General features: G+C 37.6%; 1 protein-coding gene across 1 annotated transcript in view; it reads left to right on the top strand.

The window, feature by feature from the left end:
• ZDHHC2 (zinc finger DHHC-type palmitoyltransferase 2) overlaps nt 1-15,018 on the top strand; it is a 37,972-nt gene extending 22,954 nt beyond the window's left edge. Inside the window, exons 7-13 of the mRNA XM_054203043.1 lie at nt 2,254-2,374; nt 2,817-2,949; nt 5,376-5,502; nt 5,682-5,774; nt 6,857-6,966; nt 7,417-7,494; nt 11,352-15,018. Of these exons, the coding sequence (XP_054059018.1) occupies nt 2,254-2,374; nt 2,817-2,949; nt 5,376-5,502; nt 5,682-5,774; nt 6,857-6,966; nt 7,417-7,457 (625 nt within the window). The 3' untranslated portion in view covers nt 7,458-7,494; nt 11,352-15,018. The remainder of the gene's footprint in view (nt 1-2,253; nt 2,375-2,816; nt 2,950-5,375; nt 5,503-5,681; nt 5,775-6,856; nt 6,967-7,416; nt 7,495-11,351) is intronic.
• The last annotated feature ends 135 nt before the right edge of the window (nt 15,019-15,153 follow it).

Raw genomic sequence — 15,153 nt, 5'->3', positions numbered from 1 at the left:
CACTTTTTGTTAACTGAGCTGCGTTACCTTCAGTGCCTTGTAAGTTATTTTTTTGCCTGGCATTTTTGGTAAACTAACTCTTGAGGTAGAAAGGATATCGCTTCTTTTTGTACTTCAGAATTAGTTGTTTTAAACGTTATCTGTAATCCAAATTTTAACTTGGAATGTTCTTCTGTATGAATGTTTCACTGCAGTAGCACACCATTATTTAGCAAGTTGCCTGTACATTTATCAGTTTTATTCTTCCTCAAAATGTTAGGCTTTAAATCTAACCACCATTCTTGGATCTTGTGATTTGATGCTACGTGTTCAAATAGTATAATTACAAAAGCTTGGTGTTTACTTTCTCTTTAATTTTTTTGAACTATTCTCTTCCAGTAAGAACCCTTCAGTCTGGGGCTTTGTCAAAACTGCAGGGAGTGGGATAATTTATGAAATTATTTTTTTTTTTGGTGTTTATACTGTATGGAGTAATGCAAAAGAACACGAGAAAGAAATTTGTCTTTGATTCAAGAAATTTCATCTCTGGTGAATAACATTTCACTTGTTATTTCTTTTCTCACTAAACAGTGTCATAAAGTACAAACTGTCATAAAAGAAATAACATGAAAGTACAGTAGGGTTATAGAAACCTTGCGTCTGAATTGCTTGCAGTTTATCATGGAATTCCTAACTTTGACATATTTAATTAAGAAGACTCTTCACTGTGGAGAACTGTAAATTTACTTGCCAATAAGAATCATGATGAACTTAGTTAGAAACATACCTTCTGGGTTTTTTATAAATAGAACAATCTCTCTTGTGAGTCCTCCTTAATTGTAGTTAATACAGATGCTTAGCTATTGCTGCATGTTTAATGGCAATACTAAATTTAATGTTTAGCCAAGGTGGCATGTTTTGTAAAACCAAAAACAATAACAAAGAAACCCCCTGTATACCCTGAGGATGGATGACGTTAGTGTACAGTGAAAACTTATTTGGTATTTTAAGATTTTACCCTATTCTGATTACTGTGTATTCTGCCATTACCATCACTGTCTCCCTAAAGAGAATAGTTGCAATAACTTGCCCTGCACTACTAGAAGAAGCTAAAGTTGAGACTCGCCACACCTTCTTATTTTTTCAGAATTATTTTTCAACATACAAGTGCTTTCGTGGATGTAGTCTTCTCTTAATTAGCTGATTTTTCTGACAGCAATATCAGTTAGTTAAAGAAGGTATATTTTACTCATCTGGAGAGTTATGTTAAATTTAGCAGTGTAGTAATAACTTTGGTTAGCTGCTTAGTGCAACCAAATAAAAGAAAAAGGAAGCTGCTTAGCAATGAACTGTCCATGGGCAGCACTCCAGTATTTTTCATTTGGTGGATGTAACATCATCACATGTTTAATAGAGCTCTAAAATTCATAATACTCAATATATTGTCTCTAAAGGGAAGCTGTTAGGATACCACATGTACCCTTGTCATGTCTCTCTGATGATAATGCATGGTAGTTGCTCATTATCATGTATAAATTCTTTAAAAATGGGAAACAGGTGAACTTGAAGCCCATAAGTAAAAATGATAAAAAGAGTTTTATTTTAACATTTGGATGTGTATTTAAACGTTCCTAATATTTTTTTTATTTGCTGTTATGTCGTTACTAAAATGGAACATTTTCTGTAGTATTTATCTGATTATTATATATAAATGCAAATATTTTTAGGGATCTCCTGTGCATACTCTTTAAGTTCGAGAATCTTACTAATAAAGCTTACAGTAATATGTAGTATGATTAATGAAGGAGGATGTGGATTAAATGAGACTGCTTTTATTCTCACAAAATTCAACTGAGATTCAAAACCTTGGTTTGTAACTCTCCCAGTTACGTACAGTCCGCCTAATGGTAAAACATGGATACTTAAACTTACCTGCAAACTAAAAGTGCAATCACATTTACATCGGGTGTTCTGGGAGTAGATTTCATACTGTAAGTCAAAAGTGAATTTCAGTAAGCTGTTGAAAGCGGTATTGTTTGGTAAAGTTCTTTGGGTTTGTTGTTGTTGTTTTGGTTAGAATTTCTACACTAATTTGGGAGTTGAAGCTAAATACATTTCATTAGCTTGAGGCATCACAGATAGGAAGCAAAATTTGGTTTACATGCTGATACTAAGTTTTCAGAGTAAATAAGTTTAATTTTAAATTGGATGAAAGCAAAGAAAATAACTTCCTTTACATTCCATTTTTATTTTTATTTTTTTTTTTTTTATCAGGGTGAACAACTGTGTAGGATTCTCCAATTACAAATTTTTTCTTCTCTTCCTGGCTTACTCTCTACTGTATTGCCTTTTCATTGCTGCAACGGATTTACAGTATTTTATCAAATTTTGGACAGTAAGTACTCTAATCTACATACTGTCTTTAAGTGTATGAAGTTACTACTGTGCAAGAAGTCGAATATTTGAGGCTTTACATAAATCCAGTAGATGTGCATTATTTATGCTGTTACATGATTATTCTGAAAAGGCTAAACAAACAAGATAATTTTTGTAAAGATAAAGTATTCTTCTCTAAAAGACCCTTCAAAGTTCAAATCCAAATTGCAGGTTCTTGTCAGTATTTACACTTTCTCAAGAAAGGGCCCGTTTCTTTACTTTAGATGCTGATTGCATGGTCATCTGTACATAGAAGGTGTATAACTCATTTATTCAGACCCTTGTTGTGTGGTACGTTTGTGTCTGCACTGAATTTGATTTGACTGAATAGATGATTTTTAATAATCAAATTAAACAGCTATTTCCCCAATTCTAACGGCATAATTATATTTTATTTTTAGAATGGCCTTCCTGATACTCAAGCCAAGTTCCACATCATGTTTTTATTCTTTGCTGCGGCTATGTTTTCCGTCAGTCTGTCTTCTCTCTTTGGGTATCACTGTTGGCTTGTCAGCAAGAATAAGTCCACGTTAGGTAAGTGGATTTAATGCTTCTCTCTTTGACAGCAAGAAATAAATAATAGATGTATGGTATATGTACAGGGGTAATGGAAAAAGTGGGCAATCCTCTGCAGGTTCCTTGGATAGAAGTTAGAAGTTAACTAACTTCTTGGTTAGAAGTGCCCAGGTCTGGCAATGTCCAGTACAGACTCCCCAGCTGTGCTGCTCCCTGGAAATTCTGACTCTTTTTTCTCCTGCCCCAAGTGGCCAAGCTATTATTGAACTTAGTCTCTTCCCCCAACTTCCTCCCATCCACAGCTTGTTAACAGAAACTGAATAAAGTGGAAAAAAAAAAAATTGAGATCGCTTTGTAATAAAAGTTAGATGCAGTAATGCATGCTCGCACAAGTGATTCTTGTTTGGCGTTCCCAGCCCCCAGGTCAGAATCTTCTGATGTGGTGTCTCGGTCTGGGTAGTGGCTCCAGCGCTTTGTTCCCACCCTTGTCCCCTGCAGAACGAAAGTTCCTCTGTTCAATTTGGCTACAATTTTGTTTAAAAGCTCTGAAAGGCACAGTTATTAATTCCAAAACTTTGCCCATACTGTAGGCAAGGAGAGAAAAAAAATCTGGAAGGCACGCTGGTTGTTGACCTGGTGTTGTTAGTTCTCATCAACGTGACTGAACACAAAGAGCCAGTGTCAGAGAATGATCTGATACGGAAGAACAGACTTTAAGGCAGTGCTTCTATATTTAGTAGTAAATGAACACAGAGATCTGAAAGGCGGTTTCACAGTTGTGAGTCCTGTCTACCACATAATCACAGATGCGTAGAAAGGAGTCGGTGTTATGAGTTAATTTTAAAAATCTTGAAGGTGGCCTGTGCCTCTACTATGAGAGTGTACATATAATTGCATTGAATATCAGTGTCAAAGCAGGATTTCCCACCACCTGGATGCATGTTTGTCTGGTTACAAATCATAAAAAAAAAATAAAAATAAAAGGAGGGGCAGAAGATTTGAGTCCCTGTTCTGTACTATATACTGGACTGTAATAATACCAGTTTGCAATATATTAAAGTTTCTAAATCTCTAAAAGCTTTTCTGTTGATCTAAGCTGAATTAGAGTAAGCCAGTGAATTGATCTGCTCTTTCCAGTTCTCTTGGAATTTAATAATATGTGGATGATTAGTGGAAAACTTTGAATATATATCATTGGAAGAAAGCTTGTTTACATCAAGATTTCTCTCGGGTTTAGTGGGTTTCTTCAGTATTCTGAAAAATCATCTACTTAGAAATTAGTATTGGAAAACAATTGTTCAATCTAGTTATAAGTGGGGAAAATTTTTATTAATGATGCTTAAATGAACGGAAATAATTAAATATTCTGTTTATAAACTGTTCGTATAATTTGAGTGCCAAAAAAAATTTGTTCAAAGGTAACCATAATGCAGTACACGTCTAATTCAATATTTCATGTTTTTAAAAGAAATTGCATTCCATGCAGGTAATATACCATATTTCTGTACACTTATGCTACTCAAAAAGATCAGTTTGACTCTTCTTCACACTTATTTCAGAAATTGCTCAATATGTGAAACCCTGAACATGCAGTAGTTTGGTAATGGAGCCATGACACCTTCAACTGTGATTGTGCCTAAATCATCCTGGGAGCTGTTTTCCTAGCCTAACATGGGCATCTAAAAGGGTGTCTCTATTTTCCCTTCCCCCTTCTTTAAAACATCTTGTAACTAGTGCGTACTACATGTTGAAGGTAATTTCCAGCAGTTCGTAGCTAAGGATTTACTGCAGAAGGACGATCTCTGCATGGTTCCAGCATGATTTGTGTGAGCTGCACTGTCAGGACATCAGGACATGGTTTGCCTACTATATATAGCCAATTAAGGGAATTAAATGGCTATCAGTCACTTGGTGGAAAGTGAATGAGTTTTGTGCTTCAGGCACTTTGCAACACTTGAAGCTATGTTTAGCTCTCTTCTCCAGAAATATAGGTTGGATGTCCATGGGGAATAATCTGGGTCTACAAGTGAAGTGCTTTTCTTATGCAGCTGTAAAAACAGATAGTATTTTCATACCCCAGGGTGTGAAAAGCCAGTTTTACTACTGAAGTGGGTTAAGCTTTTCATCTTTTCTGTTACTCTTTCTGTAGTAAAACCTTTATTTAGGTTTTTCTTTCTCAAACACTCTCTGCGGTATAGCCACATGCTGAAATCTTCATATAACATATCACGCTTTCTTAAAAAGTGAGTTTCTCACTCTTCCTGGCCTTGATTAGGGAGGAGGAGCATAGAGGAGATTTCCACCCTTCCTCAGCCATTGGACTTCCTCAGTCATTTGGCGGTTCCTCTTGGATGATGGTATCATCAGTGCAATTGCCTAAATACTGGTGTGAAACTTAAACATCCAATCTTGTGAAGAAATCTAATTAATTTTTTTCTTTTAAGAGGTATTCAGAGCTCCTATATTTCGTCATAGAACAGACAAGAATGGCTTTAGCTTGGGCTTCAGCAAAAACCTAAGGCAGGTGTTTGGTGATGAGAAGAAATACTGGTTGGTGCCTGTGTTTTCAAGGTATGCTCAGTTTTTAATGCTTCACTTGTTGAAACTGTTGAATAATCAACATCCACAGGGGTTTTGCGGTGGCTAGTTTTTTTGAAATAATATACAGTAATAGTCACTTTATTAAAAAACAGTTCTTCAAAGGGTTTGTTTTTTTTTTTTATGTATGACACTAATTCTGAATTTTTCAGTCTAGGGGATGGTTGCTCCTTCCCAACTTGCCTTGTTAATCAGGATCCTGAGCAAGCTTCTACACCTGGTGCTCTTAATTCAACATCCAAAAAGTAATCTGCTTTTTGTTACTCACTTCAAATAGTTGATATTCTGTTTTTTCCTGTGCACATATAAATAGAACTATGTATAAGATACTTAAAAGTGGTAAGCAAATGAAGTGTATCTTATATACAAATCAGATTTTAAACAGCTAAGCTGTAATTCAGCCAATACTCAGACTTATAATTAAATTTATGGAAATAAGTTTGTCTCAGTTCAGTGTCACCCCAGGACCTGAATTTTCCACGCCTGCTTAAACAGTATCCGTAACTTTCAGTTCTGCATACATATGAGACAGTTAGTCAGCCCGCCTGTGATACAGATGCATTACCTTGCAAAGCTTTTGGGGGAGGCCTGCTTCTTCGTATCTGGTGAGAAGATGCTTCACGTAAGGGAATCCCAGATCTCGGCACTTGTGCTGAAGCACAAGAAGCTGCGTATTAAATGCATGTGTTTTATTTCTGCTGCTAATAGGAGTCATTTTCTTAATCCTTATCCTTGATGACCATGACATCTTTAAAATGTGAAAAGTATGCAGCTGTTCCTTAAACTAAATAAATATAATAGCTTAGTATTTCATATTGTAACTCCTTAGCAACATTTATGTAATGAAGAGTGTAGTAAGTGTAGTAGACTTGAATATGTGACTAAGAAATGATAATGGAATCATATTGTCAATCTTTTATTCATAAAAGAAAGACATTACATTTCAGCTAACTGTTTATTGACATTTTAAATCTTACCCTAGTGATCTACAGCTTACATTAGGCAAGAGGTTTTGGAGGTGTTATCATGTGAGATGTGTTGTAGTGGGAGTGAACATGGATAGAGTACATTTGGAACTGAAACACGTATATATGTATAATACCTGTCAAAGAAAAAATGAGAATGCTTCCCTGTTCAGTGCTAGGGAGTTGCACTTGCATCTGTGATGACTACAGCGTAATGTATGTAATGATAAAAGTGTAATGATTCATCAGAAAAGAAGCGCAGTAAGGTAGAGAAAATACTGTGTACAACAAACTGTAGTGTGTGGTAAGATAATGAAAAATTACTGCAGTTTACTACAATGTTCTTTTTGTTGGCATTACAGTGAGAACCACCTGTTTCCTGCGAAGCCGTTGCGCGATTCCCAGAGCCACCTTCTTACTGATACACCGTCTTGGTCAGAAACCAGTGGAAAGGCTGAAAAGGGCAAAGTTGGTAAGGAATTGATTTATGCTGCAATGATTTGTTTTGTAATAAACTTGTTTTGGAGGATATAGTGTAAAAATGACCAAAATCACTTGGGTTTTGTATTCATGAAAAAAAATACATGAAGCTTATTTTACATGCATGTTTGTAGAAAGTTCCGTGTATCAAGCTGCCCTGCCCTTCCCAAGTAAACCTGACCAAGAGATACTAGAACACTAACACTAGTAGGTGCTAATTATCTTTTAGGCTGAGCCTGATAATTCTTTCGGGAACAAATTTCTTATATCAGAATATGATGCCTTGTTGCAACTAGTGAAAAGCTCTGTAATGGACACAGGACAGGCATAGACTTGGTAATAGTGGAATGACATTAAGATGATGGATAGCTAAAGGCTGTATTATTTGATGAAAGAGACAGGAGACCTTTTCCTCTGGAAATAAATTTTTTTGTCTTTAAAGGTATGAGCAATCCTGCATTAACCATGGAAAATGAAACCTAGTTTCCCTTAAAAGAAGCATCTGAATACATAAGGAAAGGTATGTTAATATTCTGTGTACTTAATATGCTATTCCACGATTTTTTACCACTTGAAGAATGCACAAAAGAAAATTACTAAAGCAATTCCTATCTCTTTTCTTTTCTTTAATGATTTTTTACCATGAGGTAGTAGCACATGAATCGTAGTTTTAAACTAAAGCTCTGATTTCTTGATTTTTCATGTTTGCAAAATATTGTTTAACTTTATACGCGTTGCTTCTAGGTAGTGTTCCAAAATATTATTATTCCCTTTCTCTAGAAAGATAATGAAATTGTGACTATTCAAGCTGTCCAGCAGATCTTTGTAAAGCTAAGTTTGAAAAGTAACTTAGTTCTTAATACTGAAAGCAAAGATCATAGCTTGGTCCACTACAGCACGTAAAAGTCTATCAGATAATGAAAGGAAAATAGATTTATTCTAATATGTAAAACTATTAGCAGCTTCTGTGCCAGGTACTGAGCATCCTGTTCAATAACTTTAAAAGTGCTGCCTATTGAAGACAAAAAGTGTCCCTATGACTTTCTGAGCATTTAGTCACCTATTATCAAAAACAGTCGAGATTTTTTTGTTGTTATTATTTCTTGCATTGCTATCTTGCAACATAGACTTCTCAGAGGGCAGGTTTGAGAAGCAGCTGGTAAATTCTGTTACGTACATAAGAGGAGGAGACCTTAATAATTGGATTGGGGGAAATGAACACATACAATCATCGTTCGCTTTAGTATTTGAAGATTTCTAACCCCACCAAAGCTTATGGAAATCAACTATTTCATATTTAAAGCTGAATAAAAAATTTAACCCTAAGAAATTCAGCATACCAAATAATATACGATTTTCCAACAACATCGGAGGAGTTGTTCCAGCAAGGTCATTTCAATCTCTACTATTAGAAGCACTCTTTTAAAAAGTCATCCTGAAATAGTGTCTCAAGTGGATGTCCCTCATTTCTGTGTGACGTGACTCCTGAGCACGCTGTCAGGCTGCTCTCAGTCACTCCTGGAGGGAGTGGAAGGCATGGAAAGCCATCAGAGAACTGCAGTGACTGTTACTAGACCAATCAGGCATGGTATTGGACTGTCAAGGCAGATTATAAAATCGGTAGGTGTGCAGATACCAACAGGTGGCCTAGTTGTACCTTTGGTACCTTTGTTTTAGCTTGTACCAAAAAGGTCCCAGAAGTTCAGTTGGATTTGTCAGAGAAACTAGACTATTCTTGACCCTTACATTCTGGTTTTGTGTTAAGTGGTGAATGAAGACACAGATGGTTCCAGATATAGGTACATCTATAAACTTGATGATGGTGTGAAGTGTTAAAGTGTTGAAAATGTGGGTGTCAAATGAACAGTTAAAGAGACGAGCGAATGAATCTCAGCCGGTGTCTGCAATTTTGACTGCTCTGTGTAGCTTTTTTTAAACAGAATCTAAAAATCTCATTTCTAACCCTTCATTCAAAATGTAAAATGACATGCTTCTGCCCTGTTTAATCCATCAGTTGTTTCAACAGAACAACAGCTTCTGGAAAAGAATAAATTATTCAACTTCAGGTAGTTTAATGTCTTACATGTCATCACTACTCAAGAGTAAAGCATTGGAAACAGGCTTAAAAGAAAAAGGTTTTTGGATTGGTGACACCAGCCACGGAGATGTGTATTAATAGACCGGGCCTGTTGGATTCTAAGATTATGTTACAGAAATAACATTAATTGCAGCTAGTTTTGTCAGGTTGGAGTTCTACTTTCTAAAGTCCTAATGCTTTATTTATAGAGTCATATAACAGTTTGGGTTGGAAGGGACCTTTAAAGGTCATCCAGTCCAATGTCTCCTGCAATGAGCAGGGACATCTTCAACTAGATGAGGTTGCTGAGAACCCTGTCCAACCTGGCCTTGAAGGGTTTCCAGGGATGGGGCATCTACCACCTCTCTGGACAACCTGTGCCAGTGTTTCACCTCCCTCATTGTAAAAAATTTCTTCGTTCTACCTAGTCTGAATTTGCCCTCTTTTACTTTAAAACTATTATCTTTGTCCTATCACAACAGGCCCTCCTAGAAAGCTTGTTCCCGTCTTTCCAGTAGGCCCCCTTTAGGTACTGGAAGGGGCTTTAAAGTCTCCCCGGAGCCTTCTCTTCTCCAGGCTGAGCAACCCCAATTCTCTCAGCCTGTCCTCACTCCAGGCCTCTGCTCATCTTCATGTCTCTGCTCTGGACATGAGGTCCATGTCCTTCTGAAGTTGGGAGCTCCTGAGCTGGATGCAGCACTGCAGGTTGGGTTTCACCAGAGCAGAGTAGAGAGGCAGAATCACCTCCTTGGACCTGCTGGCCACGCTGCTTCTGATGCAGCCCAGGATGCGGTTGGCCTTCTAGGCTGTGAGTGCACATTGCCAGTTCATGTCCAGCTTTTCACCCACCACTGCCCCCAGGTACTTCTCGGCAGGGCTGCTCTTGACCCCTTCATCCCCCAGCCTGTATTCATACTGGGGGTTGCCCTGACACAGATGCAGGACCCTGCACTTGGCCTTGTTGAACCTCATGAGATTCATACAGGCCCACTTCTCCAGCCTGTCCAGGTCCCTCTAGATGGCATTTACTGAAGTAATACCTTTTAAACTTTAACCTTTCTTTGAACAGTGTGTACATTTTATTGGAACTTTGTCATTTAGATTATTCTGAATGTCAAACATGGTCTGTGATTATTCTCAAGATGCTTAAAGTGTTTTTTTAAAGCTGTTTAGCTTGATAAACATCTCATGCTCTTTTTTTGGTTGGTTTTTTTTTATCTTTTAGTCCAGTCTGAGAAAGAAACCATTAGATTTGTGTTTGCAGTCTGATTACCCCACCCCCTGGGTTTTGGGGGGTGTTGTTTCTTTCTTTGGGGTTTTTTTGTTTCTTTTTTTTTGTGACCATCCATTTTGAAGTGTGGTTTTTAAAAGAGAGACCACCTTCAGAAGAGGGTATGTTCCAAAGAGTAAGTGTAAAGCCACGTAAAGGGACTCCTGGAAGTCAGTATTACCTCAGACCAATGCATGCACGTCTCAAAAAGGCAGTAGCTAAGGACTGATAATTTCTCTGGCGCGAGCACAAGTGCCAGTTTGGTTGTACTCCTGGCTCTGTCTGAGATATTTCTATGTGGCAATTAAAAGACCTTCTGGAGATGTAACAAAAAAGCTAGATTACTCTGTACATACATATTTTTATATATATGTGTGTGTGTGTGTATCTATCTATCTATCTCCAACATACACTTGCTGGAATAAGAGCCCTTATATAAAAACCTTTTTACATTTTTTTTTTTTTTTTTGGAACTACTTTCCGTTTAACTTCATTCCTTTATTATCAGTATTTGAGTTATATTTGTTCCTGGGGAATGAGTAGAGTACTTTTATTAAAGATGCTGAAATCACAACAACAAAACCAATTAATTCCATTTTTGACAGCCCCTGCGAGCGTTAGTAATTTGAATTTCTGTCCCAACTAAGGTTATGTTCAATATCCTGTATCCTGTAATCCTTTATAGTTAATCAGAGGACTAATTACTGAGGGCGCCAGATGTGGTTTACTCTAATGTAATAGAGAACTGTTTTTTACTGCTCTTGGTACCTGGAAGTACTCTAAAAATAGCTCACTTCATTTAGTAACCTGGTGGCCTGACTTACTTTTAGTCAGTTTTTAATCACTGTCACCCTGAAGTGGATTAATAACGTAACTGCGAACGTACTTACTGTGTTCTTCTTCAGGGTGGGATTTTCATTCTGCTGTTGTTCACTTTCCCCTTTCAGTTGATGAGACCTATCCAGTAACTTATTTTTTTAAGTATTCTTCAATTCTAATAACGTATTTTGTGATTAATGTTCTGTTCCAGTTCAAGAAAAAGCTGCCGTCAGAAGGAAGATGCATTCTTCCAAATATCAGCCCTGTTGGCCAGCTGCTCCTGTCTGCTCCTGTGTGGATGTGTTCAGAAAACAAACTGACAGACGATTAGCTGTCTCCATGTCACTGCTTGAAACATGAAATTAAACATATTACTTCTGAACCATATAAAGAATGTTTCAACTTAAAATTACTGGTTTTGAATGGCAAAGGATGATTCTGAAATGAAAAAAAAAAAGGAGTCTGAGTTTACTATTGTAAGAATTCAATGGCTGGTTTTACTTCGATACTCAGCACAAGAAAATGTGACCTCCGTACATATCAGTCCATGTGCTTGCCTTCGTTTTGAAAAGTCACCTGTTAATTCAAATTGCTGTAAGTAGTTGACTTTAAAATCAGATTTTTGCTCTACTGGCTTTATGAATTAGGAGAACAGCCAGAGTTGATTATGAATAACTGAGTGGCTTGGTGGTCTGTATTTTCTTTCAAGTGCTTGATAAGCAATTTTTGAGAATAAGGAGACCCAAGTGAAGAGTCTGACTATTTTTGGAACATATTTTGAAAATTTTTGGAAAATGTTATTGAAAAGTTCTGTTTTCCTTCAGATCTGTACTACCAATAGTTTGAAAAGTTGCAGAGGGGGGGAAAAACCACCTTTGTTAATTGAATACTGCAGTGGGTCGCTGGTAAATGGAGCGATAAAAAGCCTGCATTCAAATGGATGATACATAAATGAAGCTGGCCAGCTGGGAAGTTTGATGGGAGCCGCAGAGGACAGTGCTATGAAACGGGGATTTTATTGTCCCGTTTGGAACTATTAACCCCTTCAGGAAATGAATGTTGGCACTTAACTTTGATCCAAAAGGCTTTTTACCAGCCTGCGTTCCTGAGGGCCACTGTCCTTCAAAATCCTAGTTTCTTATTAATCAATAGTTGTCTCAGATTTCTTTTTTCACTTGTTCTTTAAGACACTGCCTTTCTTACTGCATAACTTAATGACTGTCATGTACAATCAAGGAGACTTACTGTTATAACTTGTGATATTTGCATTTACAGGACAACAAGATGTTTGATTGCAATACCAAAAAGCCCCTTCAGTTAAGTTAGGAGCTAGCAGCTTGCTTAGGATTGGAGTTCACTGGCCAGATAACGTAAGGTGCGTTACCAGCTTTCAAAGTCAAGGAAGTTTCAGCAACACAAATCAAATTTGTCTTGTGCCTTTTGTATACACTAAATTTATGGTATCGGTGTTTACATTTAAATGCAAATTGTTATTTACAACTTTAGGAGGAAACAACTTTAGGAGGAACTTAGTTATGCTTTCTCGGGGGCTAGATTAAAAAAGACTAGTCCAAAAAAGAAAAAAAAAAGTGGAAACCTCTCAGACTAAGGTCAGTTCAGTTGAAGCAGAAAAGTATTTCAGTTACCCAACTTGAGTCACTCAGCAGGTTGGTTCACAGTGTGAAGATGCCAGTTGTTTGTTTAGAAAACTGGCAGTAGGACTAAGTGACGGATTTCTGAAAGCAAAAATCTCATCATTAACTCTCCTACAGGCAGGTAACTGTAAAATTCGTCTTTCCTGGGTTTACAACTTAAGTGATAGCTGTTGGAGCACAATATGGCTTTTTTTTCTAGAGAGGGAAAAATGTATTTATTTTACTTCCTTTTTTTTTTTAATCACAAAATTTTACCAGCCTGAAAACATCTGTTTCTTGCCAGAAGTGCCGGAGTGTGGGTCCCTAGATGTAAAACACCTTTTTAAAACTAGCATGAAGGTAGCATACAGTTTACATGATGCCTGCAGACATCTAGCAACCAAAAGTTTTTCGCAGCTATTTATTCGGTGTTGTTCTGTCAGCTTACCTCGTATTAGTGTTTGTTTAAAGGCTAACTTGTCAAGGGATAAAGGGGAGAGGGAAAAATATATATTTTTAACACTTCGGGTTCTCTATCTGTATAGTCGTGTTTTTTACACAGTTAGTCGCAGGGTGGTTTGTCATGGAGCATGCTTTTGAAAATACTGAGTAAAAAGTTGAATTTCAGCTTCAGTGTAACTTGCTCCGTATTTTTATGTAAAGACAAAGTACAGATTTCTTCCCCAGCAAAACTCATAATGGAAATGGACGTCTCCCATACAGATGTCAGCATCCCTGACTACGTCCAGGGCTCCGAGAGCTCTCAGTAGGGCTGGGGATCAATGTAGAGAAAGGACAGGGATAAAGGAGCAAGAAATGCCTGACTTCTCCATGTCTCGGAAGTCACATGTAGAAAGCACAATAGCCCTAAATAATCTGCAACTTCGATGTAGCCAGAGGCTGTCAACTTTAGCAGAGAAGTGATGGAGGCGTGAGAAACATATGCGGATGAAGGGAGGAGAAGGGGAAGAGAAATGAGGGTCACTCAGAGGTAACTGTTGAGCTGATCTGAGCCAGAGGGCTGTAGCTACGGCTGCTCTCAGGATGGGTAGGAGCTGTGTCTCCATGAAGAGCGCTGTCGGCAGGCTTTTGAGGGTTCCTGGCAGTTCTCGCTGTATAGAGTATGGACAAAAGGGAGCTAATCGTGCTCCAAAGTATAATTTCTGATATGACTATATTCTTGGCTTTAAGCTCTCTTAATACTTTATATAGCAAAGTGGAAATGGTCTTTTTGACATAATGTCATCGAGCATTGATGCTATTGCAATGCACTTGGGAGAATTTGTGAAGAAGTAAGAGGAGCAAGGATGCGATGTTGTTTGTCTGCTTACACTGATTCTCCTGTTCTTTATATTCTTGCTAGGCACTTTACTACAGCCTTTTGTGTAATTTCTGTATTTTTTTTAAAGACTGCTTTTTACCTACTGTACAGTTACTAATCTACTTTTTTGCTAAAACGAAAATAATAGCCCTGATATTTGTCTAGCAGTATGACTGCATTTCAAGCTTCAGTGGAACGAGTTCTACAGCCTCCTCAGATGGGCTGGAGTCCCTAATGACAACAGAATTAAATTTATTTTGTATATATGTAAACAGTCATATGCATCATAGCCCCTCACATGCGTAAGAAGCTTCCTTAAGTTGTAGGTAATAACAAATCCAATACACATCTACCCCAGACGTGGTCCACACACATTCTCTGGCAGTTGATGTACTGGTGGTGGAATGCTCAAAGTCCTCACACAGAATTATTTTTATTAAGAAAATGGAACACCTGGATGTTGGTGAGCTCCTCCCACTGAGCAATTGGACACAGCTGCTGCTATGCACTTTAATTCTTTAACTTGAGAGAAAAAAACACTGTCCCGTTTAAGTTGCAGATTGAAGGTTCTTTAGTAGCGTACAACTGTGGGCAGGTAACTAATGAAATTATTTTTCACTGTTTGTGTACTTAAAATCAGGGTCTTCGAGCACGAACTTGCAGGAGGCAAGTTTGTTGTAGTGCACGGTGTGCTGTAGCGGTTGTTAGTCATGATTTGGACTGAAAGTTCTTGCCCCAGTTAAGTTGACTGGTGTACTGGAGTAGGGGGAAATATATTTCTACATAAACTTAGTGTATAACTTTGCCACTTGTTAATGTATTGCTCACATAAATAAATGCTTCATGTTCAGCAAGTCATGTACGTAGCAGTCATTGACAGATTCTCCCGCTCTGCCTGACTTTCCTCTCTTTGCTAAGAGTCTTCCCTAGGGAAGCATTGGATCCACCTCTGGTGCAAAGAGCAATGAGACCATCTACTCGGGAGCCTCTAGAAATGCAGAAGCAGTTACATGAAGATGAAAGCAGCCTTCACCTGTTCAGTTCAGATGTAACCTGCT

This window comes from Rissa tridactyla, chromosome 5 (assembly GCF_028500815.1).
Source record: "Rissa tridactyla isolate bRisTri1 chromosome 5, bRisTri1.patW.cur.20221130, whole genome shotgun sequence".
NCBI lineage: Eukaryota > Metazoa > Chordata > Aves > Charadriiformes > Laridae > Rissa > Rissa tridactyla.
This window is presented reverse-complemented; position numbering and strand designations above follow the sequence as displayed.